Here is a 26,493-nt window from a genome sequence, read left to right as displayed (position 1 = left end):
ATACCTATTTATTGGAAAATATGCCATTTTGGAGCCCCATCGAGGGAAAAAAGACGTTTCTGCTTTGCAGCCAAGTCACTTTTATTGTTTTTCAATCTCTTGGAGTTGAAAGAGTTCCTCTATCTGCTACATATAATGAAGTGCTGGCACAGCGAAGCCTTAACCCTCAGGGTGCTGCGGAAGTTACCCACTCCTTTTATGCATTTGACCTATTTATTGGAAAATATGACATTTTAGATCCCCCATTGAGGCGAAAGTCGCTTTTGCAATGTAGTAAAGCCCCTTTTTGTCTCGCCCACCAGAGGTGAAGGCGAGACTTAGGGATCCAAATGTCGTCTGTCGTCCGTCCGTCACGAACCTAATGACACGTAACTCCACAACCGTAAGTCGCTTTTCAACCAAACTTGGGAGGTAGATGGACTTGAGGGACCTGCATGTTAGGCTGCAGTCGGAGGTCACATGGTAGGGTCAAAGGTAATTTTCAGGTCAACGTTAAAGTTTACATGCAAGACTCTCTTATGACACCTAACTCTGCAACCGTAAGTCACTTTTCAACCAAACTTGGATGGTTGATGGACTTGGGGGACCTGCATGTTATGCCCGGGGGGGGGGGGCCACTTCCATTTACGAGTGGATACCATGCGCAACCATGGGGTCTCGAAAAGCACCCTAAACACGTATTTTCCATATTCTGAAAATGCACCCCTTAACAAGTATTGGCTTCTGAAACCCTACCCTTAACAAGTATTGGAAACAAAACGATACTCTTGGCAAGTATTCCCTGAAATGAACCCCTAAACAAGTACATCGATATTTTATTGATACGTCACGGGTCCGTCGGTCATCAGTTTTACCTTTTTGGTTTAGTACGGCCCCACCTTCCATACCTCGCGCAAATCGGACTCTAAACACGTAGTGTTGGGGCCAAAATGGACATCCTTTATAAAACATTATAATTTTGTTTTATCATCCCCGCAAATTTGACCCTAAACACGCAGCTTTCCTAGCGAAAATAGATACCCTTTTTTTCATTATTTTAGCGTTTTTGACACCCTTTTCACGTTACGTACGTAACGTGCCCTATCTTGAAAAAGACATCCTTTTTACGTGTTTTTTTGGTCGCGCATGGTATCCACTCGGCAATGTAAGTGGCCCCCCTGGGATGTTATGCTGCAGTCGGAGGTCACATGGTAAGGTCAAAGGTCATTTTTCAGGTCAACGTTAAAGTTTACGTGCAAGACTCTTATGACAAGTGTTATTCCATCCCAGTCATTTCACAATGAAGTTTCGATACAATTCTGTTGCGTGCCCTCGCAAATCACGATATTTCTGGTTATTTTCATAAGTGGGCGAGACACAGAATCGCTTTTGCCTTGCATTGTTTTGAAACTACGTGGAGACAAAGGAGTAGACTTTCCTCTAACTGCTGCTAAGAAGTGCTGGCACAGCAAAGCCTATCCCCCTTAGGGGATTGCCAGTCATCCACCTCTTTTCCGTATTTTTCCAATATATGGGAACATCTGCCAATTTTGGAGCTTCTGAAGAGGATAGAAGTCGATGTGCCAGCATAAAATAAAAGCAGCTTTATATAATCCCATTGTGCCTGAATGGGGGCTCAAACACTAATATATTAACCAGACTATCCAGAAAACAATTTCTACTATCCAAATCACAGTAAAATGCGTATTCATTTAGGTTTGCCCCATTGTCAGACTATGCGCAAAAAATGATAATAATTGATATTTATTAAAAATCCAAGAAGGCCTCTAAAGTTTTCAATTTTGAACCCCGCGGGACACGATTTGGCAAAGGGTCAATGCTTTGTCAGCCTCCTTATGGGAGCATCAGCAAAGGGCTACCAGTCCCTAGTCGGAGACACAGGAGTCCGACCCCGACGGGCTGATGCAAAACCTGACCCTGCTAGATTCGGGAGACGTTTCTTGCTGATGGAAAATCTGACCCTGTCCGATTCGGGAGACATTTCTTCTCGCTCCCCCTGTCTCCTGTACCTTTTTCTGCTCCCCCCACAGAGCCCACAAAAGAAGAAGAAAAAGAGGGAAACTAAGCTCGTAAGCCCCCGTTGTCTTGGGCAGACCTTTTTTTCTGATTCTTGTGCCAATGGCCAGGTGTCGCAACTTCATATGTTCCCCCAGAACACCTTCGAGTGGTGCAGGTTTGTTCCCCCACGCTCCACGTCAGCTTCTGTTGCTGATGTCCCCGAGCTCCGAGCTGATCAAGCAGATGCCGCCATTTCCGCACACTGGTAGTCTTTAGCGATTCGTCATGAATCGCCGGCCAACTCATCTAATACGCAGGTTTTCCCTTAACACTGGTTTTCGTCCCCAGTCTGTCGGCAGACTCCCCATTCTGTTTGTGAGTCATTCATGGGGCTGTGTAGGTTATGTCTGAGGAAGAACCATTTACAGACTCGCCTGGCTATACGGCTCTCGCCTTCCACCAGCCTGCACAGGATTCCAATGAGCTCCTTAAGCAGAACCTCCCTCACATCTACCCATAGATGGAGAGGAAGATTCCTTCTTTCAGCCTACCCTTATTTTCTGCCTTGGGCACCTCGCTCATGAAAGATTTTAAGGCTGCATGTGAGAGGCCAGCCCCTCAGGCCAGCTTTGCTTTGGCAAAATCTTCCTTTTCTATATTCAGATGGGAAGGTTTATTTTTGCCGCATTTCCTACTCTCCCCAACTCTGTTGAGTGAGGGCTTGACTAGGCACCTCTTTTCCCAGCGTTGTCCGCTGTATAGAGAGGTTGGATTTCCGATATGAACATCATACCCGCTCAGCGGGTGAGCTCACCGCCTTCCTCAGAGGCGGGCTTACAGGCACAAGCATCGGAGTCGAATGTCACGGCGAACGTTAGCATGCCTCCTGTAGCTATGCTATCTCGGGTCAGTGGATACAGCATACCACCGATCACAAGCCAGACCACAGGCTGAGGATACCTGTGGTGCCTCGAGCATGGGGTCCAGTCGGTGGGCATCTCCGCCTCTTCCATGCATGGGAGCAAGTGACGCATTTACCCAATCCGTCGTGCGGGACGGCTTTTTTTGTTATAGCATTGTTCCAATGTCATGGCAAGGTTGGAGCCGCCTCACCGGCCTTCCCCATCCTCCACCAACAGTTCAACAGTGCGACCGAGATCGCCATACTACTGTAGAGCATAAGATCGAGAGGGTAACTGACAATCCACATCTCTGCCTATCCTTGATTTGTGATCCCTCAATGCTTGGGCATATTGAGGATGTTAACAGGAATTGATTATCTTCATGCCCTTGAGTGTTTGGACATCCCAACCCTTGCTGATAGACGCTCACAATTGCTTACAAGGTTTGTCAGATCTTTTGTACAATCAAGGCATGCATGCATGCTTCCACAACGTAGAGATGCCTTGCCAAATTTCCGTCAGTTGAGGAATTCTGACCCACTTTGTTGCGTACCTTGCCGTACTTCTAGGTACCAAAATTCATTCCAACCTCAAGCAGTGAAGATAATCAATGATTTGAAACTTGTTTAATTTCATTTCTAACTTGTATCTTTTGTTGATGGACAGTACTTTTCTATTTTCTCTCTCCTAATTTCTGTCTTTTTTCTATATTTTTTTCCATTCAGTCTTCTGTTATTCTTTCTTTTCTCTCTCCTCTCGGAATTCTCTCCCCCTTCTTCCTTGCTTCTCCCCTTTCTCTTTCCTCTCTCTCCTTTCTCCCCTTTTCTCCTCTCTCTCTCTCCCCTTTCCTCCCTCTTTCTTTCTTTCTTTCTCTTTCCTTTTTTTCTCTTTCTATTTATTTTTCATTTTACCTCTCTCACTCCCCTTCTTTTTTTTTCCCCTCCTATTTTTCTTTTAGGAATTATTTGTTGTACTGTTTCAGGTTTTGAATTTGTATGGTTTGCAAACGTTTAATATTGCAATTAATCTCCTCATGTGCAATATCAACATAGTGCTTTAACTTCTTTCAGGGAGCCTATATCCTCAGCTCTATTTTCCCCTTTTTGTGCTCGATTCAGATTCAATTACAATTACTACTTAACTTACATTTTAGTGACCATTGTTAAATGTCTTGTATTGTATAATGAGTTTTTATTCTTAAGGTTGCCTCTTATTTCCACCTCTTATTGTCTATCCAATTTATTTCCCTTTTCTCATCCTTTTCCTCTCTTCTCCTCTTTCTTCCTAATCTTTCACTCCCCCTATTCTTCATTGGTGACACTTTGTAGTAATTATGTTGTGGCCTTTGGTATTTAATTATGATACATTTTTTTTCATCTGTATGAATTTGTATTGTATTTAAATATTTATTTATAATGTTTACTTTATATTTTGTTGTGTTTCTATTTGTACATGTAAACATTCACACATTTCAGTCTTTGACTGCTGTGATTGTATTTTGATAGTTTTTTTTTATTGCAATAAAATCCAAAATCCAATCCAATGAAAGTGCTCATCACTTTTCATTTTCTTTGGAGCTTTCCGAATGAAACATTGGCTCCTATCCTCCCTTCGCTACAGGCATCGGACTTTGCTGTCCCCTGACTCAAGAAACGCTTATTTTTACGCCCCATTTATCCCCAATTTTCGGGATTTCTTGGGGCTTTCAGTTCCGGGATACGATGCACATGTATCGATACCGGACTCTCCTGCTCAATCTGCGAGCGGCTTCCAGGGCATTCACCCAAGTGGTCACCACCTTGGCAGTCGTTTGTGAAGCCAAGCCCTGTGTCTGTTCATTTACCTTAACGACTGGCTTCTCGTTGCAGACTCCGAGGTGTAACCTCACCTCGCCCTAACTCCTTCAGATAGCTCAGGAGTTAGGTTTTTGTCTTTCAACTCCCGCATCTTTTTTTTACTGGGGCACAGAGTTAATCTTTCTCAGCCAGTTCACTCGACCCAGTTCCGACTGGGTATGGTTAATCATATCCCCCGCTCGCTCCCTCAATGGAGGCAGCCGCTTGAGGGCCCATGTCTGGCTTAGACTGTGGGGTTACATGGCCGGTTTAGTCGTCATCTTTTCAGACTGTCGCCTACACTTAAGACCATTCCAGAGGCATCTTCTTGCCTTACAAGCCTGGCATAGACTAGCTGTTGTTATGGATCCCCCTACTGTCATCCATCACAGCCTAGCGCCATGGACCTGCACGTCCTTTGTGGCTTGGGGCAAGCCACTTGACTCTTCTTTAAATAAACTTGTGAGTTCCGAACCGTCAGTTTCGTTTTCTCACAGACGGGTTGCTTCCGCTTCCCTTACCCGTAGCTCCGCGCACTCCTCCTGCGTGCCACAGGCATTGATACGACGCTCCCTTTTCTTTATAATTCTTTATTATTCTTGACTTGACCTTTGCCTCGTCTTGAATTGAATTGATTTTATTTCCTCTCCACAGCTTAGGCTATGGGACAGGTAGGAGCGTCGTCCTTGTTTGTTCTCAAACTTGTTTTCAACTTGTTCTTTTGTGAGTCGGTTGATTGTCTCAATCAATCCTTGGTTCTTGTTTGATTAATTGATTGATTGATTATTAATGAATTAATTAATTGTTTAATTAACCAATTGGTTTATTGTTTAATTATTAATTAATTTTAATAATTATTTTTGTATTGAAATTTTTTTTAAAGACTTATTGTCTTTAAAATATTTTCTCTTAAATTTTTTGGGAAGCCCCCCTGTTATCTATTAGCGTCCTTTAAAAAAAGTTTTCGCTAATGAGTTTTCGGCTTTCCAGTTTAAGGGAAGTAAGTTTTTACTTCTTCCCTTCAGATCAGCTCCTTTACTTATTTCTTTTGACCCTTGTCAAAAAAAAAAAAAAAAAAAACCTTGTGTTTTTTTTTATTAGCTGATCCTGCTCTTCGTCCTTGGACTTAGACGTTTCTGTTTTTAATTTATTAACGTCATGTATACGTGTAATTGATTACAAAAAAAAAAAAAAAAAAAAAATTCTTCTCACTTCAGCTTCTTAACTTTGTTTGATCTCATGTTTAAGAAGTCGGTCCTGTTCTTTCCAAAGTTATTAATTTTATTATTAATATTTTCTGAAAAGGATCTTGCTTGTCACCTTTCTTGCCCACCCACCCCTCCGCCCCCTCTCTGTTTTCGACCCTCCTTTTGTTCTTTCAGGCTAAGAACTTACCAGGTAGATGAGCTCTTTTGACTCATCTCCTGATGACTCCAAACCTGCCGCTGGGAGAGAACCAGACATGGTATTTTGTTCCCGTGATCAGCGGCGGTGAGTATGAGGGCAAGAGAGTGAGACCCTTTGCGATGGGCTCTATAAAGGGTGGAACCGTGGAGTTGCGTCCACGTGCCTTGGAAAAAGGAGGGTGGAACCGTGGAGTTGCGTCCACGTGCCGAAGAGGGTGGAACCGTGGAACCGCGCCCACGTGCCCGAGCGTTTTAGGGTGGAACCGTGGCGTAGCGGCCACGTGCCTGAAAGGTGATAGCCAAGGCTCCCTCGACGGGACCTGAACCTATTTTGGGGAGTGTTGTACTAGTATAGAAAATTTCACTCCTCCAGGGCTGCTTTACCCACCGGCTATCGGGTCCAACAAGTCTGGGTTAAGAGCATGGGACTCTTTTCCCGGCACAGACTAGGCTCGATGCTTTGTCAGTCTCCTTCAGGGAGCATTAGCAAAGGGCTACCAGCCCCTAGTCGCTAGAGACACGTGAGCTCGACCCCGTCAATCTCATGATTATGTGATCAGGGTGGAACCGTGGAATCGCGTCCACGTGCCCTTAAAGGTGGAACCGTGGAATTAGCGTTCATGTGCCTAAACGGCTTGATCAGATTTGGGTGACTTTTCTCATGCGAGATATCACGTCCCCCCTGTCTCTTGTGCCCTCTTCTGCCCCCCCCCCCCGGCGGGGGCCGCATAGAAGAGGAAGAAGAAGAAATTCTAGGTTGCTAACCCCGCTTCGCGGGCAGACCTTTCTTTGTAATTCTTGTGCCGATGGCCAGGCGTCGTAACTTCATGTTACAACAGAACGCCCTCGAGCATCACAGATTTTTATCCTCATGCTCTCTGTCAGCTAAAACCGCCGTGTCAAGCACCGGGCAGGTCAAGCAGACATTCGCCATCTCACACCTCGGAGAGTCACCGGCAATTTCATGATTCGCCGGCTCACGCACCTGCAAGGGAAATTCCCGCTAATACACAGGTGTTATCGACATACGGGCATCGCCCCCCATTATGTCACCAGACTCCCGATAATTGTGGGTCAGGCGTCGCAACTCTCATGTTGCTTCACACGCCCACGAGCAGTGCGGGTAAATTCCCCCACGCTTCATGTCAGCTTCAGCCGCCGTGTCAAGCACCGGGCAGGTCAAGCAGACATTTGCCATCTCACACCTCGGAGAGTCACCGGCAATTTCATGATTTGCCGGCTCACGCACCTGCAAGGGAAATTCCCGCTAATACACAGGTGTTTTCGACATACGACATCGCCCCCCATTATGTCACCAGACTCCCGATAATTGTGGGTCAGGCGTCGCAACTCTCATGTTGCTTCACACGCCCACGAGCAGTGCGGGTAAATTCCCCCACGCTTCATGTCAGCTTCAGCCGCCGTGCTAAGCACCGTGCGGTTCAAGCAGTCACCTGCCCTCTAACGCCGGGCTTTTATTGAAACGCTGTTCACCTACACGGTGACCCCGTTTCTATGCAGGTGTTTCCAACATACGGCTTTCAAGCCAACATGTCGGCAAGCTCTCGGTGACCGACGGCTTGTCGTTGCATCCTTACAGGTTGCATCAACACGTCCCGAGCATTACGGGTTCTTACCCTCGTGTTCTCCGTCATTATAGACCGCCGCTACGCGACGGCCGGGCTTATCAACAGCCTCGCACCAGCCGCCGGCCCTTTGAAATTGCCGGCCCTTTCACCCGCACGGGTGTTTTCACGATATGCACAGGTGCTGCTGACGTATGGGTCTCACCCAGCAAGTCGGCAAGCCCCCGTATGTCGCTGGTTGGACGCTGCAGCCGCTTGGCTGTTTTCTGTCGGTCTTATTGCCGGTGTCGGGCATTGAGCGGATTGAGTTTCTCCCGCCAGCCCGCACTCCGGGGAGCCGTCGGCGAGTTCACCTGCATGGGTATCCCCCATTAATATGCAGGTACTCCCGAATTCGCCCTCTACGTCAAGCTTCACAGTTTGACCGGGCATTGCTTACGGCAACGGCTCTTTCAGCGGTAACTCTCTCCATTCTACCCCCTAGGCGGGCCTGTAGATTGGAGGTAAGAATTTATAACATACCGCATGCCTTCCTTCTCTCAGAATGTTTGGCTGTTTTTGAGAGGGCAACCTATCATGCCCGCGGACCGTCCGCCCAGGCGACGGGACCGTCAGCTTTTGGCCTGAACCTCACTTTCTATACGAAAGTAAGGGTGCCCTGTCTTTACTTTTAACTCCTTCTCTTCCTTGTAAGGTTAGAGTCAGGGCTAGTACAGACACCTGTCCTCCAGCGATCGCCGCTGTAGTGAGGGCGACTCCGATATTAGCACCTTCACCGCTCAGCGGTATGTCTCACTATCTCGTAGCTCTGCCGAGCTTATGAGCATAAATATCGGATCTGAATGTCACGGCGATTAATAGTTCTCCTATACTTAATAATCGCTATGCCTTCACCACCCAATGCATTATGGTTATTTTGTAACCTGTTTGTCTGGTATTCGGGCGGCTCGTGCGAGCCCTGCCCGAGCTGCCATCATCGGTCGTCCCCCTGGACCCCGCCGGCAGCACCCGTACCGAACGCCCGGAGGGAATCGGCTATTTATATGCCAGATACCCCTCCTGTTGACATTCACAACTTGTTCCCTGAGTCTTTCCCGGTCGGGTAAGCATCATCTCGGTGGAAAAAAACAGCCGTATCTCTTTAGATTGTCGGCTGTGTACGTGCGTTCAGGCTTGTTTCAAGCCCCAGGTTTTTTTTGTCGGCATTTCTATGCCTACTTCCTGGGCGCACCCACCGTGCCGGGTCGGCGAGTTCACACCAAACTGTCCGCCACCAGGCCATCGGTCGAGCTCAAACAGTCTATCCGATAGACTGCCCTCTATGTGGGTCAAGCTTGCGGGCGTCTCCGCTGCTTCCTCGTGTGGAGTGGGCTACGGTCGATGCATTTACCATGCCCGTGTGTCGAGTTGTCTTCTTTTTTAGAAGCTTTTTCACTCGGCACACTTGAGTCGCCTCGCAGGCTGCTTTCATCCTCCTTCCATGCTATGTATGTGGCCATGGTCACTGCGTGACCGAGGATGATGTAATCGTGGTGGATATACATTTATGTATAAAATGTATGCGTGTGTGTATGTATACTAATGCCTGTCTAACCACGATCACCACGACCCGCTTTCTCTCGGGCCGACTGTGGATGAGTCCCTCCATGAAAGTGATTTACTTCACTGGAGTTCTTCTTTTTAGAAGCTTAGATTCTCATCCCCCGCTGCTTAGGGCGTCTTTTTTGCCGCCACCCGCAGCTTCTCGGAACTCCTTATCTTACCGATATTGGACTGTTCCATGCTGTCGCAACCGGCGCCGGCGGTGTTTGCCCTTGCGATCACCAGAGAAACCAGGCCTTGTGGCTGGTTCTCATCGCAGACTGAGGGAAATATTGGTGATTATTTTCCTCAAGTCGCCTTTCTCCTCCGCTTGTTTCGTCAAGCGAGGACTTAGACACTCTTAGCCAGTTTCCGTCCCTAACCTTGATAGGACAGGGCCGTTGTTACCTCACTCGATTCCGTCGGGAACGTTACTGTTGAGGTTTCATGTCTGGTGTTGTCTGCTGGTTCAGAACATCTTGACCGACATCTCTTGATCATCGTTTACACGTAAGATCATGACAGAGACATTGTTCGCCAGCTCACCTCTGGCGTACGCTTGCTGCGACTAGGGATTGCTCCCCTCAGCGGACATCCATCGCAGCCTAGCCTTACGGGCCCTCTCGGCGATGGTGGCTTCAGCCAAACCACCGCCCACCTCTCCCGCCGCGGGCACTGCACCCTCGGGCGGGTGTTTTATTTAGTACGGGAGAAAGGGGATCCGGGGTCCTCTCTCGATCGCTCTGTCTATCACACTTATTATGTCGTGATGCGTGCCGCGTTTTTTCTCTGACACGCCCATTTAAGCTGTTTTGACCAGACTGTTCTATTCTACATAGACAGCAGGTCTGTGGCATTTTCTTATTAACAGGATGGCACTCAATCGCTTTCTCGACACATTGACTGCCTTACGAGTGGTTTACTTCAACCTTACTCTCTGTCGTTCCACGTCCTTATCGGACCGCTGGAAACGTCCTGCCACAGCTCTCTAACAGAATTCTGCAGATGTTCTGCCCTCACGCATTTGAGACAGATATCGAATTCTGGACGCTTTCTCCCACGCGGGGGCTTTTGAGATATCCTGCATTCCTTACGTTTGCATGGTTGCGGCTTGGCTTAAATTATTAAGCTGGTGACTTGACCGTGGCTTTTATTAGCCCCGTTGTCGCCTTGTCAGATTGATTGATTGATCACTTACTGAACCGTACAAGTTTCAGTCTTCCGATCACGATTATTGTCGAAATTTTCAACAAAATCGGATCGTTTTTTTATCATCGGCAATTATCATCCTTCCGGTTACGGATGATTAATACCTTCAATCCGAATCTTACAATCTTGAGTTCTTCTCAAACGTTGAGCTTGTATGGCTTATGGGGCATTGCAAGAAACTTGCGATTGAACGCAAATCGAACGCAACTCCCAATATTGAGCGCAAGTCCTCTGATTAAATGCAAATCTGCAATTGAACGCAAGTTATGTTCAATCCTGTTGCAAGAACAAGTTGCGTTTGATCAATTGAACGTAGATCAAGCGCAAGCTTTGCAATTGATTGCAAATCGAACGTAACTTATGTGAGATTTTGGAGGGTGCGCAAAATTTGCGTTCGATTTACGTTCAATTGATTGTCCATAGGCTTGTGTACTAAAAATTCTGCAAATTTTTTTTTGTGTGTATTTTGTTTTGAAAACTTGTGTAAATTATGCCATTTTCAATTTTCCATGGGTTTTTTTCAAGAAAAGCTTGAAATAATGTTATTTTCAATCTTTAAAGGCCTCTTCAGCAAATATGCCATTATTTTCACACAATTTCACTACATTCTCTCCTAATATCATTTTAAAGTGTGTCAATCACCAAAAATATTCTGCTCTTGTCATCTTGGAATATTCAAATTGTGATTTCTGAAATAATTTGTATGAAAAAATATTGAAGAAATAATAACTATCCATAGTTAAAAAAAAGCCACTCTTCATTAAAACACTTCATGCACTGGCAAATGCTTATCAATATTTCTGAGGGTTTGCAGTAAATACAACTCAGAATTTGTTTTGCAAGAGCACCAAATTGCTTCTGAAATGCTTTCATTCATACATATCATAATGAATAACATGCCCAATTAAGTTATTTTAGTTTGATTTTCAAATAAAACATACATTTCAGGAGCTACACTTCAAAATCTGAAACTCTCTTGTTTCTCTCTCTTTAATCATGAGATTGCATGGTAGATATATATCACACTTGCATACAGGGATGAGGTCGAGGCTGATTCTTCCGAGTCATGAGGCAGCTTGAGAGAATTTCCCATAGATTCTGTACAGTGATTCGGACCAAGGCCAGCAAAATGTTGTCTCGAGGTCAGCATTGACTACATCCCTGCTTGGAAATGAAAAGATCCATTGATCTGTGCACAAAAAGAACACTGCTCAAGACATTCATTATTGATGGACCTTTTATTTTTAATTTTCATTGTTTCTTACTCCTGAGGAATTACTTCTGAGATTCATTCATATCAAATAAAAATTCATATCATCTTCATCAAGTGTTTTACCACTGAATGTCAGCCCACAGTCCTTAATGTTGGCAAGAAGAATCCATAGGAGTCCAGTCAGGAAAGCCACAAGCATCTCTGCTTGAAGGAACAAATCTGGTTTCCAGAAGCAGTCTAATTTGAGATGAAATTGGAGAGCTCCATGGAGTGAAGTTTTTAAACCAGCAACACCCTCATTCTGAAGTCCACTCTAATAAGATGTTACTACAGACAGGAGCAGCTCTGAATTCAGTTCTGATAATCAACCTGTTCGTAAAAAAATAATAATATAGGAAATAATGCAAGCCCATAACCATACATAGCTTGGGTTAGTTCAAATTTTGTCCTTTCAGTGCAGGAACGCCCTTAGCAAAACATTTTTGTGCACCCCATCAGTGCAGAAATGCCCCTATGCCTGCTGGTAAGGGCGTTGTTTGCACCGACAAGATGATATGATAGAGGGATAGTGGCTTACTCCTGAGACCATAATAATTGGCAATTTGCCATGATGTAATCTAAAAAAGTGTGAAAACTGATTGTTTTTCCCCAAATAAATGAATCATGGAAATTAAAATATGCAATAAATTAAATAAATGAAAGCAAAATACACAATTTCATACAGTACACATTGGATGAGCACAACAACCACCCCCCCCCCATCAATGGGGATGTCTTCATTGCTGAGAAGTCCAAGTCAAGATAGAGATTTGTATTTGCCTTTTTCATTTTGCATTATCCTTGGGTTAATGTGTACAGATTTCACCCCCATCCGCATTACGATCATGGTGAATTATTAATAATACAGTTTACATGTAACCTACCATTTGAGAGTTGATAAAATGAATCAATCAGCTGGTTGCAAGAACACACATTGTAGCAGACACAGTTATGGTGGTTCGGAGGTTTCTTGTTTATTCCAGACTTCTTTGTCATCATAACTGTAGTAAGCAATTAAAAGCAAAAAGCAAAGAGATAAAACATGTTCATGAAATTAATATACAAGTTAAGCTCAGTTGCCAGTGTGTTAATCATTATAGTAGTCCCAGGGTGTTTTGATTAATGTCACTTCTGGCCTGGGGAGGGGCACTATGGTTCCTCATCCATGGGCGGTGCAATTAAATAAATTATGAAATCATACCTTTCGCTTTAATTTACTAAAAAAAGCTTGTAATAGAATGCTAAACTTTGGTGTACGTATTCCTTTCTAGAGCATTCCTAACAACTTTACTTTAAAAAATCTGGTATAAAAATAAATTCCTTTCATGTTTCTTTTTAAATATTTTTTCTTAACTTCTTAAATGTATTTCTTTTAATTGTTATTTTCAAGACAAAGTTCATCAGTGACATTAAATTCCTATTGTCAATAAAAAATTACCCAATTATGAATATTGACTTTTTACATGTAATCATGTTTTTGTCTGACATGTACTTAAAACAAACACAATGTTGCAAAATTTCCTGGCCCTGTACCTGGGAATTGCAAATTTGGTCTCAAAAGTTGCGTGAGACTTGAAAGTAAAACGTCAGTCAATGGTGCGGTAATACAATTTTGAGTGGCAGATTTATTCTGAAAAAATGTCAAGGGGGACCATATGCCCCCCCCCCCCCGAGTATTGTGCTTGATGTAAAAGGATGTAAAAAAAAAATCATGATTATGCATTCAATATTAATAATGATGCACCATATGAGACACCCTTTTACTGTAAGCACCTGGAAAAGCATTGTAATCATCCATTAAATAATTTAAAGTGAAAAAAAAATCTGTCATCTATATAGCACCTCATGTGCTTGCATAAAAATCAAGTTAAGTCTAGAGTCAGTTACATAGTAGCCCGGGGGGAGGGGGGGGGGGGGTTACTCACGAAATAATGCATATGGGGATGTGCCGCTGGAATGGGTCGCCTTTTTGGAAGAAATCCCTAAACATGGGGTATGGATTTATGCTGGAAAATCCCTAAACATGGCCCAATTTTTAGATACTGGCCTTAAACATGGGTCCATATTCTACTCCAGGCGATAAAGGCGATAACCTTTTTCTTTTTTGTTTTGCTTGTCAAGTTTTCCAGGCGAAAATGTCCCCCCCCCCTTTTGGAAATCCAGGATCCGCCCCTGTAATTAATCCCCAATAATGGGTACCTTTTTAGCCAAAATGACCTGTAAATATGGGTACGGGTTTCAAACCTTCAGCCGCACACCTTTGTCCAAACCAAATCTAAGTACCTCCCCCCCCCCCGGCATAGTAGACCTACATATTGAATCTAAAAAATAGATGTATTTAGGCTTACATCATGTATATCTTTTTATATTTCTATGTGATGGATATTAAAAATGTGACTCATACGGCACATCATTACATATCAACGACACAAATAGACTGCCCTTGCAAAGAACCTCTTGTGCAATCTGCCTGTAAGAAATTTTAAATTAAAAAGAGCCCCGGGCGGGCAACTCCCTATTCAATGTTAAAACTTCCCCAAGAATGAGGCAGATGTGGCCAATAGATTCTGAAAAGTAGCCCAATACATGTATACCCCCTATACTTTTTTATTATTTTTCTTGTCTGGCAAGATATGTGGAGTCTGGAGAACCCCCCCCCCCCAAAAAAAAAAAAAAAAAAAAAATGAAATAAATAAATAAAAAAAAAAAAAAAAAAATAATAATATTTTTTTTTTAATCCTCCAAATACAAAAGTCGAAACAGCAAAATTTTCACCTTATCCCAGGCCAGGCCAAGGAAAGTCCTAAAAAGGGAGGTTAACGTTAGACAGTCTCTTAAGAGACAAATGCCAATGGAGAGGATTTTTTTTCTTGTGGAAAAAAAATAGAAGGTACTAATGGAATTAAGTTATTAAGTCTTTAATTTCTATTTACTGGATGGCTATTCGCCGTTGAAACCGATATAACTTAAAAATCATTTCCAAAAGGAACAAAAATTATCTTTAAAGGTCATTTTCGATGTTTCATACATAATTAGAGCCTACGCATTTACCACCCAAGGGTTCATTACATGCCGCCGCGCACAGAAAATTCAAGCAATAGAAGTCGTGTGTTGTGGACCCAAGAAGTGAGATCCCAGCACGCGCGACCCACTAGTTAGAAATCCACTGCCAAACGCGGTTCGTGGTGCGAGATTAGTATACTAATACTAACCTCGCAATACGTGTGAGTGCGCATTTACTTGCTTGAGGGTGATTTTTAACAGCACTGCACCGGCAATGACCTGCCGTGTTGTTGATACAACCGTGCATTACCGACACAAAAAGTCAAGTGTGGGACTGGTATAAATGGTGTGCAGTAGAAAATTTGTTGAAGGTGAAATTTCGACCGGCGATGAAGATACATTTTCACTTTTTTCAAAATATTTTTTTCCCTGGCATAGGTCTAAAATATATAAATTCTCTGAAAACATACATAATGGAGAAAGAATTGTCTGAAAAATGAATATTTTCTACTTACTCTCCTCCAGGTTGAAGATTGTTGCAAGCCAATATTTTGCTTTTTCGGCTAGTCTTGTGCTGCAGACCCTGTTTACAGCTGCAAATCGTCTGCAAATCAGCTGCAACTTGCGTTCAATCGCATGCCGTTTTCTTGCAATGCAAATTGGCGATTGATTGCTAGTTGCAGTCAATCGGGATCGGCTGCAAAGTTGCAGTCGATTTGCAATCAATTGCAACGTAACTTTCTTGCAACGCCCCACTAGTCCGTCATGGCACCTGTCGGTCGTTCTTGACGCTTGACTAACTCCCTCTTGGGTCGGTATTTAGGGTATCTTTTGTCTGTCTATCAGTCGAGATCTCTCCTGTATCTGTTTATATATAACCATTTACAGTACAAAGCTTTGCATACTTATGCATCGCTCCTGGACCGTTGCCGGGATTGGCTTAGATTAGGTGTGACTTCTAACCCTCGTCTTTGTTTGCCATTCTTCAGACAATTCCCAACTCTGTGCAGTTGGTTGTTTTGTCGCGCGAGCCGTTTGCGGCAGCTTCTCGAGACATCTTTTCACGCTGGATTGTTGAAACGATCAAGTCAGTTGGTGATGATGTTCTCCTTCTGACACTAGGCCGAGGGCCCATGATACTATAGTATCATTCTTCTTGGGCTCCTTCTATGGAATCGTCGTATACGACATCTTCAGGACCGCCTTTTTGGCGCTCTTCTAATTCCTTGTTCTTAAGGACCTTACTTCACATGAGGCCTTATTTGCCTCCTCTGTCCTTAAGGCAGCGGCCATTCGTGTCTTCATCTCCCTATTTTTGTACGCACTTTCTTAGTCTAGACATGCCTCCCTTCACGTTGAATCCGTGTTGGTCTAGCAAATCAAATGAGTATATCCCAGTTATTGATGTGAATTATGAAAATACTTACCATGATTTTCTTATTTACGAGATAACTGGATATACTCATTTGAACCCTCCCACCGACCCCTCGCCTTGCGTGGCAACATGTCTTGCGTTCAGGCTCATGAGAGGAAATGGACGCCTATTTGCGAGATGATCTTGGGATGATGCGTGTGTAGGGAGATGCTGCGCGCGCGCAGGAAAAATTGTGTACTTTTATTCGACGTGCAAGTTAATCGTAATGAACTATCAAATCAAATGAGTATATCCAGTTATCTCGTAAATAAGAAAATCATGGTAAGTATTTTCATAATTACAAGTGAAAAGGGATGTTTACAGAACAAGTCCAGGTTGCCTGGAAAAGGAAAAAGTTAAATAAATTACTGTAGCCCGCAGGCTTTCCTCCCCGACCTGGACTTGTATGTTAACACCCCAAGAATAAAAACATATATATAGATTATTATATTAAAGCAAACAATAATTCATGTAGAAAAAGCATATTGAAATTGATATGTATAAGAACAATCAAATATAGTGTGATTAGAAACGTTATTACAGGACAACTTAAAGAAGGTGTAGTAAATTGGTATTTAGATATACATTTAAATTGGCCAGGTAAATATAAACTTTAAAATGAAGTACATTGTATTGGGAAAAGATGTACAAACAGTAAAAAAAAAAATGAAAATATGAATGTGAGAATAATGTACCGGTAAATGAGTGTATATTTAAAAAGAAATTTGTCAGGTTCATTGTTCACTTAGGAATGACAATATATATGTTTGTTTAACGTTATTCAAACTAAAAGTATATAAAAGCAAATGGATTAAAGAACATTAGATTTGACAAATTAATGCGGTGAGTATAGAAAAAAAAAGGCTGACCAATATTCCATTCCATTGCTCATAGAGCCCCCCCCCCCCCCCCGCAGTAATCATTATACTTTATTCAAATGACTCAGACCGTAAGCTTCGTAGCCATGGATTTAAAGATCTGCAGACCAGGACAAACTCGTTTCGTAGACTAGGCGTTAATTCCTCCCACACTCTTGGGAAGTAGTGGATTGGGGAGCAGTGCAACCTTTGGGTCCTAGCCAGCAGGTGTCTGAACAATAGATTTTCTTGATGACGGTCATTAATGATTGTTTTGGAGATTATAATGGTAGAATCAATTTGTCTGAACAGGGACTTGGCAAAAAACGAAATCAATAGAAATTTGCGTCTAGAAGCCAGTGTTGGCCATTCTAAAATACCAAGACGGTCTTCATATGACATCTGTTGTTTTTTCTGCTTTAACACCCTACGGGTGGCTCTCCTTTGCAGAGACTCAATTCTGTCAATCAGACACCTGTTGTGTAGGAACCACGTGGGCATGCCATATTCAATAATGGGGAGTACTTTATAAAATGCAAATAAAGCCTTTGTAGATAAACTCTGTGACATAGTAGTGACGAGACCAAGCAGTCGATTTGCTTTGGATACTACATATTCTACATGGGAATGCCAGGTAAGTTTAGAGTTTAATATTAGCCCAAGATATTTGATTTGTGAGACAGAGTCCAGGGGCTTATTACTCATGACATACTTGGGATTATTGACATTTCTAAGTTCTCCAACAATGCGCATGATTTTTGTTTTACTAACATTTAGTACCATGCGATTTGCTGTACACCATAAACATATCTTGTCTAAATCGTCTTGCAATATCTTTTAATCAGCGGGTGACTGTATGGATCGATATATGAGTGTATCATCGGCAAAAAGTGCATGGGAGGAATTCATACATCCAAATATATCGTTGATGAACATATTGAATAGCGTCGGGCCAAGTACACTCCCCTGAGGGACACCTGAATGAACATCAACCCACTCTGAGTAGTGTCCATTGTATATAACTCGTTGGGAGCTTTCAATTAGAAATGATCGCAACCAGTACCATAAGTTACCCTTGATGTTAAAGTTTCTACAAAGTTTCTGTAATAATATGTCATGCGGTATCTTGTCAAACGCACGAGAAAAGTCCAAGAAGACCACATCTATAGGCTTTGGTCGTCGATGATCCAGTGATGTCAACCAATCAGTTGTTAATTGTAGAAGCTGTGTTACACATGACTTGCCCTTGGTAAAGCCATGCTGAGTTTGTGAAATGACAGTTAAGCTGAAGGTGGATGTCAATTGCCTCAGCCATGCATGACTCTATTAATTTTGAAACAGTTGACGTTAAAGCTACAGGACGGTAGTTCCCAGGATGAGAACGATCACCAGATTTGAAGACCGGAGTAATGTTAGCCAACTTCCAGTCTTGTGGGAGCTCACCATTTGCTAGGGAAATAGTAAAAATACGCTGAAGTATGGGAGCAATAACCGCTGCAGATTGTTTGAGGATGGATATGGTGATGCCGTCGGGCCCAGGTGTCTTACTGTTTGGGAGAAGCATAAGTCGTTGATGAATATCACCAGCAGTGATCGGTGCTGAGCTTAGAGCAGATATTGGAAAGACGCAACTTGATGGGTGAGAAGGGCAATCTCCAGGCTCTGAGAAGAATTTAATAAAACATGATGAGAATTCCTCTGCAATTTCACAAGGCCGATTGAAGACCTTTCCATCAACTAAAATTGAAGGAGGAGGCAGAGTAGATTTCCGGGATCTGACAAATAAGAAGAATCTTTTCTTATTATCTGGTAAAGAAAACAAATTGTTAACATATGACCAGTATGATGCAGTGATTTTGTTTTTGACATCATTTCTCACTCTCTTATACTCAGACCACGCTTGGCTAAGGGAACTCTGCTTAGCAAGCTTGAAGCATTTCCGCTTTTTCACTATGAGTCTTTTAATGTCTGGAGTGATCCAGGGTTTCGTCTTGCGTGATTTAGATCGAGTATATGGGATGGCATCTCTACAGGCAGCTTGGAACAAGTCAACGAAGCCCTCCCAAGTGGCATTGATGTCAGATTCATGGAATACCATCTCCCATGGCGAAAGCCTTAGCAGATTGTTCAAGTGCTGAAAGTCTGCCTTGTGGAACAACATGAATTCATGAAAGACGTGAATACATGTAGTCTTACAAGCATACATGTAGCTGGATAAAAGTAAAAGTAAGAAGTAAACAAATCAGTTTTGAGGCAGCTTTTGAATGGAGAGCATGTGGATGCCTCCTTGATGGAAGATGGGATCGTATTCCAAAGCTTAGGGGCAGCATATTAATCAAACATGAATCTTTTACTGGAAATTTTTGTCTCGCCTGCATAGCAGAGCGAGACAAAAGGCACCGCTTTTCCGACGGCGGGGGCATCGTCAACATTGAAATCTTAACCAAGGTTAAGTTTTTTAAATGTCATCATAACTTAAAAAGTATATGGGCATAGTTCATGAAACTTGAACATAAGGGTCATCAAGTATTACTGAACATCCTGCCTGAGTATCAGGTGACATGACTAAGGCCAAAGGTCATTTAGTGTCAATGATCTTAGACCATGTTGGGGGACTGAATAACGAAATCTTAACCAAGGTTAAGTTTTTTGAAATGTCACCATAACTTAGAAAGTATATGGTCCTAGTTCATAAAACTTAGACATAAGGTAATAGTGTATCACTGTAGATCCTGCCTTAGTTTCAGGTCATATGATTAAGGTCAAAGGTCATTTAAAGGTCAATGAACTTTGGCCATGTTGGGGTTATTTGAGGAATTGTCATAACTTTTAAAGTTTATGGATCTAGTTCATGAAACATGGACATAAGAGCAACCATGTATCCTTAAACATTCTGTGCGAGTTTTAGGTCACATGACCAAGGTCAAAGGTCACTTAAAGGTCAATGAACTGTGGCTGTGTTGGGAATATGTGTTGAATTGGCATTATAACTTAGAAAGTTTATGGATCTAGCTCATGAAAAATTAAGTATGAATGATCGTTTTGCACATGTCTTAGGTCACATGATCATGGTCTAAGGTCATTTTTGGTCAATGGACATAATATTTTATTATCATATTAGTGTTTTCTTCTGTGAATCATTATTCATTAGCTGTTTTCAAAGGCAGCACTGCTGCTATATCGAATTGCGTAATGCAGGCGAGACTGCCAGAGGCGTTCCACTTGTTGAACATTGTGAGCTTCAAATGTACAATGTTCACAATTTTCCAGTAAAAGATTTATAACTGATTAATATTTTTCAGCTTACTGGATGAATTATAGTAATATTCATGGATTTAGGGGCAGCATAACAAAATGACCTCTCCCCATAGAACTTGGTCTGAACAACGGGACATTTAAGGAGATATCTCTGTACATGAAGATCTTAGATTACATGAAGCGACATATCTTGATTCCTCACTGAGATATTCAGGGGCCAAGGAGTTAAGACATTTATAGGTAACAGTAGCTTAAAGTTTATGCGTGATTTGATCGGAAGCCAGTGCAGCTGTTTGAGGACAGGGCTTATATGAGAATACTTTTTAGTTCGGGTTATCAATCTCGCTGCAGAGTTCTGAATATCTTGGAGTTTAGTTACATGTAGCTGAGTATCCACTATGTTACGAAGCAAACTATTACAATTATCTAAGTGACATATCATGAGAGCCTGAGTTTCTTTTAGTAGAGCGGATAAGCTCCAAAAATCACAACAATTGTGCAAATTTTGACTAAAGCATGAAACTTTCACAAGTATTAGTATATGCAGTAAGATTTATTTTAAAGATGGGAGGTAAATTTTTTTATGCCATTTTCGGCCGTTGCCATGGCAACGGATTAATTTCTCCAAAATTACATACATTCCCATGTAAATGGTAAATAAACATGATATAGATGACCAAAATGATAATTTTCAGGCTCCCAATGAATACATATGAAATTTACAGATATTCAAGATCACCAAGATAGCTCCAATTGGTCCATTGCCATGGCAACGGATATGAAATGAGCTATGTCCATTTATATATCAACAGCCATTTCAAACTCCATTTTTGGAAGCCGTCTTAGGGTTTTGGACACATCAGACCACTGGCTGTCCTTGTAACTAGTCCCAATGTACTACTTCACCCTTAAAACCATTGCATAGAAAGTAGAAACCAAATTAAGCCACTGAAATTAGATGGTATATGGTTGTCATGGCAATGGCTTAAGTTATTTGTATATCAACAGCAAACATAGTTATCTATGCTTTGCACCCTAAAATTAGGGGAAATTTTATATGACAAAATGCAGATTCTAAACTGTTTTTCGATCAAATTTGGTACTTTTCTTGGGGAAAAAAGGAGTCGTTGCCATGGCAACGGGCCATATGCAGCATTGATATTTATCATTAAATCCAAGCATTACCAAGGCAACCTCATGAACTTATGCGAAACACTGTAATCTTTGTTCAAAATTAAATGACTGGGTCAAACCTTGAGTTAATTGTTATATATTGCATTTCCACCTGTCCATTATCATGTCAACCATGTTATTTTTTTTCAAATTAGATGTTAATTGGTTGCCATGACAATGGCTTTAGATGTTATTTGCATGTTAACAGCAAACATATCCATTCTTACCCTAAAACTAGGGGAAATGAAAGAAAAATCAGATTATACAGTCCTTTTCAAAATCAAAACTGGTACTTTTCTTGGGTAAATGATCCGTTGCTATGGCAACAGGCCATTTGGAACATTGATATTTATCGTTGAATTCAAGTATTACCAAGGCAACATCAATGTTTATCATTCTAATTAGTTCATGCAGAACACTCACTGTATTATTTTCCCTTAATTAATTGAGTAGGTCAAACCTTAGGCATGTACATTAAGTTAATTTTCATATTTTTTTTCACCTGTCCATAACCTTGTCATCCATGTTTTTTTTATTTTTTAAATCAGATGTTATCTGGTTGCCATGGCAATGGCTTAAGATGTTACATTTATAAATTTAGTCACAAACATACCTTGATTAGTACCTTAAAATTAGGGAAAATGGAATGATGATCATACATGTATTCTACATTTTAATCAATATTTTTACCTTTCTAGAGGGAAATAAGCTATTGCCATGACAACGGGCCCTTTGAAAAATTGTTTCTTTTTTAATTTAATTCAAGCATTACCAAGGCAACATAATTTTTTATATTTATAAAGAACTCCTAGTGCGGAACACTTTCTGTATTTTAACTATTTTTTGTTCAAATGAGGGGATCAAAACTTAAGCATACAGATTAAGTCAATTCTAATTGTATTTTCCACCTGTCCATTGTCTTGTCAACCATGTTATTTTTGTAAATTAGATGTTATTTGGTTGCCATGGCAATGGCTTGAGATGTAATTTACACATTTAGCAACCAAAATATCTTTGTTTAACATTGTAGAATTAGGGGAAATGAAAGAGAAATCATATTCTACAACAGTTTTTTAATCAAAATTTTTATTTTTCTGGGGAAAAACAAGCCGTTGCCATGACAACGGACCAGTTGGAACTATCTTGGTGATCTTGAATATTTCTAAATTTCATATGTATTCAATTGGGAGCCTGAAAATTATCATTTTGGTCATCTATATCATGTTTATTTACCATTTACATGGGAAATGGCATTTAAAAATTTACCTCCCATCTTTAAAATAAATCTTACGGCATATACTAATACTTGTGAAAGTTTCATGCTTTAGTCATAATTTGCACAATTGTTCGGCTTATCCGCTCTACTATTTGTGGTTTTAGAGTCCAAACAAGAAATCAGGCGATACTCGTGGTTCGCGAACCACCTTGTTATTAAACCATTGCCTGGGTGAACTTTCCCTTTAAAAGTTAGAAAATGCTATTTGAATATGCAATCATTTATCTGTCTTCTGTAGGATCAAGATCAGAGAGCCAACTTATCCCCAACCTGCTACAGTGACTACTAAAATGCCTAATAAATCAACAATAAGGACATCAGATGTACGGGTATCAGAGAGGGTCAGTCAGACCGCAGTCACTATCAACCTGTATAAGACAGTCTTCAATGAACTTACCGATGATGTAAGGGTTTGGTGCTGTTTATTTCTGATTGGCCTAATGCCAATTCGTCCAATCCCCAATTTGTCTACTATCATTTTGTCTACCATCATTTCGTCCACTGTCCACTTGGTCTAATTGCCATTTCGTCCGCTCACCATTTCGTTGAGTAACCATTTAGTCCAATAGCCAAGTCCATATGTCGTTTGGTCTAATGGGATTAAGTGTTAATTGCTGGAAATGAATAAAAAGAAAATGGGTATTAGACCAACTAGTTATAAGATGAAATGGTCATAGACGAACTGGTGATTAGACGAAGTGAATATTGGACCAAGTGGCTTTTAGACGAAATATTGGTGGACAGAATGGCATAAGACTATATGAAGATAGACCATGGGACTGGACGAGTTGGCACCCATATTCTAAAGTCAGGTTTAACACACTTATCTGTATACCATTTGGATGGGCGGTGAAGCGGCGTGGACTGAAGTCATCAGCCGCCATTTTGAGACCATCAACACAGTAAACAAAGCCATTTGTTTTGCAGGTAGTGGATGGAAGTGCAATGCCTTTCCCGCATTTTACCATAGAGAAAAGATAAAGCAAATCTTTGTGAATGAATTGAATTTCAGCTTTGACCTCTTCTATAATAAAGATACATGAAGTGTATGGCTATGTTCTTATCTTAAAATGCTCTTTAAAGACTATCTGAAGCAAAAAGGGATATGGACAAATCGAAGGTTAATAGGCTTTAACAATGCTAGTTTTCTGTATTTTCACTGCTTGCCAGTATTTTGCTAAAGGAAAATGCAATTTAGCAGGCTTCAAAAATGAATTTTATTGTGCTTGTGACTGTCCTGATGTATCTGATGTCATACAGTTTGAGCGATGCTGTGACATCATCATTGTAAGTTATAGGATTTACTTTAATTGGTTATAGTGTGTTTTGGATCTATGACATCAGAAGTGGAAAATATATTATTGTTTTTGTTGTGTGGGCCGCTTTAGATCTGCCAGCCTAATTTCATGCCTAACATGATGAAAGTGAATATGATATGTCAAGAGAAATCCAGTTATTTTAGCATAATTCCATAGATTATTTTATTTGTTTCCAGGCTGCAAATTCATTATTTTTTACACTTTGCTAAGGAACAGTAAACTGAAATTACTTCATGCTTAAATGAATGGAACTTACAGATCTTGACTGATAATTGTGATTTCTGTGCTTCTTATTTGGCTAAGATAACTGTGTCAGGCAAAGGTGTTGTAAAAATATGAATTGATGAACTTAGGGGGAAAGATCATTTGCTTTTGCATGCCCCACTTTGTGGAATAGCCTTCCTGAAGACATAAAAAATGTACCTCTGTCGAAACTTTAAAAAATCTTCTGAAAACTTTTTTATTTTACTCTTAGCTCTTTATGCGCCTTGAGCACTCTACAGAGTGGATTTGGCGCTTTATAAGTCACATTATTATTATTATTATTATTAAAGCCTTGTCCTAAAAATGCTAATTTGATGGTTTCTATTAAGCAAAATGCTCTGCGAGCAAGCAGCAAAAATGCATAAAACTTGCATTGATGTGTTTAATATGTAGCTAATAAGTTATGGATTAATATTTACATAATTTGTTAAATTTACTATTAACTTTAGATTGGATCTTGAAATATTGAAAGACATAATTACACTAATGTATGAACATGTATGAACATATTTATAGTGAAAGGATTAAAGTTGATTTTTTTTTCACTTTGATTTTCGAATTCTACTTCTACTCCTCTTATGGTTCTCATCTAAGCTTTATAAACAACTGGATAAAAGGTAGTGGAGCATGGTTTTCACTGAGTTGCAAATAACATTATTTTCTAATATTATATTTTGTTTTGACACAAAGGTTGATGGAACCACTATTAAGAAACTTGATGCTAACCTGTTTAGAGGACAAGAAATCAAAGAAGTTTATGAAGAAATCCTCAAGACATTACCAACTGACCATATGACATTTGATATGGTAAGTTCCGTTTCAGTCTTACTCCATGAACATAAAGTTGATGTGGCATGTATTATGGAAACCTGGTGTCATTCCTCTATTCCAGACTGCTCTCTTTCCATTGATAACTACCACCCCCGTTTCAGATGCAACAGAGATCATACAATTTACATCAATAACTGGGATATACTCATTTGATTTGCTAGTTCATTACGATTAACTTGCATGCCGAATAAAAGTACACAATTTTTCTTGCGCGCGCGCAGCATCTCCCTACGCACGCACTATCCCAAGATCATCACGCAACTAGGCGTCCATTTCCTCTTTTACTTTCGCCTGCCGCCGTGATCAGACGTTAGCTAAGTACACTCCCACTTTACTTCTTAAAAAGTGTCCGTTGTTTACATATTTATCTATGTATTTACAGCCTATTTCAATCCTTTGCCCTTCGGCTTTAGATTGATTTCATTTATATCTCTACTGCACGGAGCTTTCGTGTTATTATTCACGTTTTTCTTTAAATAAACTTGTGAGTTCCGAACCGTCAGTTTCGTTTTCTCACAGACGGGTTGCTTCCGCTTCCTTTCCCTGTAGCTCCGCGCACTACCTGCGTGCCGTAGGCATTGATACGACGCTCCCTTTTTTCTTTATAATCCTTTTTTAAATTTTTTATAATTCTTGACTTGCTCCTTTGCCTCGTCTTGAATTGAATTGATTTTATTTCCTCTCCACAGCTTAGGCTATGGGACAGGTAGGAGCGTCGTCCTTGTTTGTTCTCAAACTTGTTTTCAACTTGTTCTTTTGTGAGTCGGTTGATTGTCTCAATCAATCTTTTGTTCTTGTTTGATTAATTGATTGATTGATTAATTAATGAATTAATTAATTGTTTAATTGTTTAATTATTAATTAATTTTAATAATTATTTTTTATTGAAATTTTTTTTAAAGACTTATTTTCTTAAAATATTTTTTCTCTTAATTTTTTTGGGGAAGCCCCCCCCCCTGGTTCTCTATTAGCGTCCTTTGTTTTCGCTAATGAGTTTTCGGCTTTCCAGTTTAAGGGAAGTAAGTTTTTACTTCTTTCTTTCAGATCAGCTCCATTACTTATTTCTTTTGACCTTTGTCAAAAAAAACAAAAAAACCTTGTGTTATTTTTTCTTAGCTGGTCCTGCTCTTCGTCTTGGACTAAGACATTTTCTGTTTTTAATCAATTAACGTCATGTATACGTGTAATTGATTGAAGAAAAAAAAAAGCTTCTTAACTTTGTTTGATCTCAAGTTTAAGAAGTCGGTCCTGTTTTTTCCGAAGTTATTAATTCTTTTATTAATATTTTCTGAAAAGGATCTTGCTTTGTCACCTTTCTTGCCCACCCAC

At 40.9% G+C, this 26,493-nt stretch overlaps 1 protein-coding gene and 1 long non-coding RNA gene across 2 annotated transcripts in view; one reads left to right on the top strand and one right to left on the bottom strand.

The window, feature by feature from the left end:
• LOC135154177 (coiled-coil domain-containing protein 87-like) overlaps positions 1 to 25,958 on the top strand; it is a 53,786-nt gene extending 27,828 nt beyond the window's left edge. The window contains exons 6-7 of the mRNA XM_064099486.1: positions 22,989 to 23,154; positions 25,024 to 25,958. Of these exons, the coding sequence (XP_063955556.1) occupies positions 22,989 to 23,154; positions 25,024 to 25,317 (460 nt within the window). The 3' untranslated portion in view covers positions 25,318 to 25,958. The remainder of the gene's footprint in view (positions 1 to 22,988; positions 23,155 to 25,023) is intronic.
• LOC135154139 (uncharacterized) lies at positions 10,991 to 15,342 on the bottom strand. The gene is made up of 3 exons (XR_010293557.1): positions 15,288 to 15,342; positions 12,654 to 12,770; positions 10,991 to 12,099 (listed from the first exon to the last, which is right to left on the bottom strand). It is a non-coding gene; the product is annotated as an uncharacterized LOC135154139 (long non-coding RNA).
• Positions 25,959 to 26,493: the final 535 nt, after the last annotated feature.

The sequence above is a fragment of the Lytechinus pictus genome, chromosome 5 (assembly GCF_037042905.1).
Source record: "Lytechinus pictus isolate F3 Inbred chromosome 5, Lp3.0, whole genome shotgun sequence".
NCBI classification, from domain to species: Eukaryota; Metazoa; Echinodermata; class Echinoidea; order Temnopleuroida; family Toxopneustidae; genus Lytechinus; species Lytechinus pictus.
The sequence above is the reverse complement of the archived record's forward strand: the minus strand, read 5'-3'. Positions and strand labels throughout refer to the sequence as shown.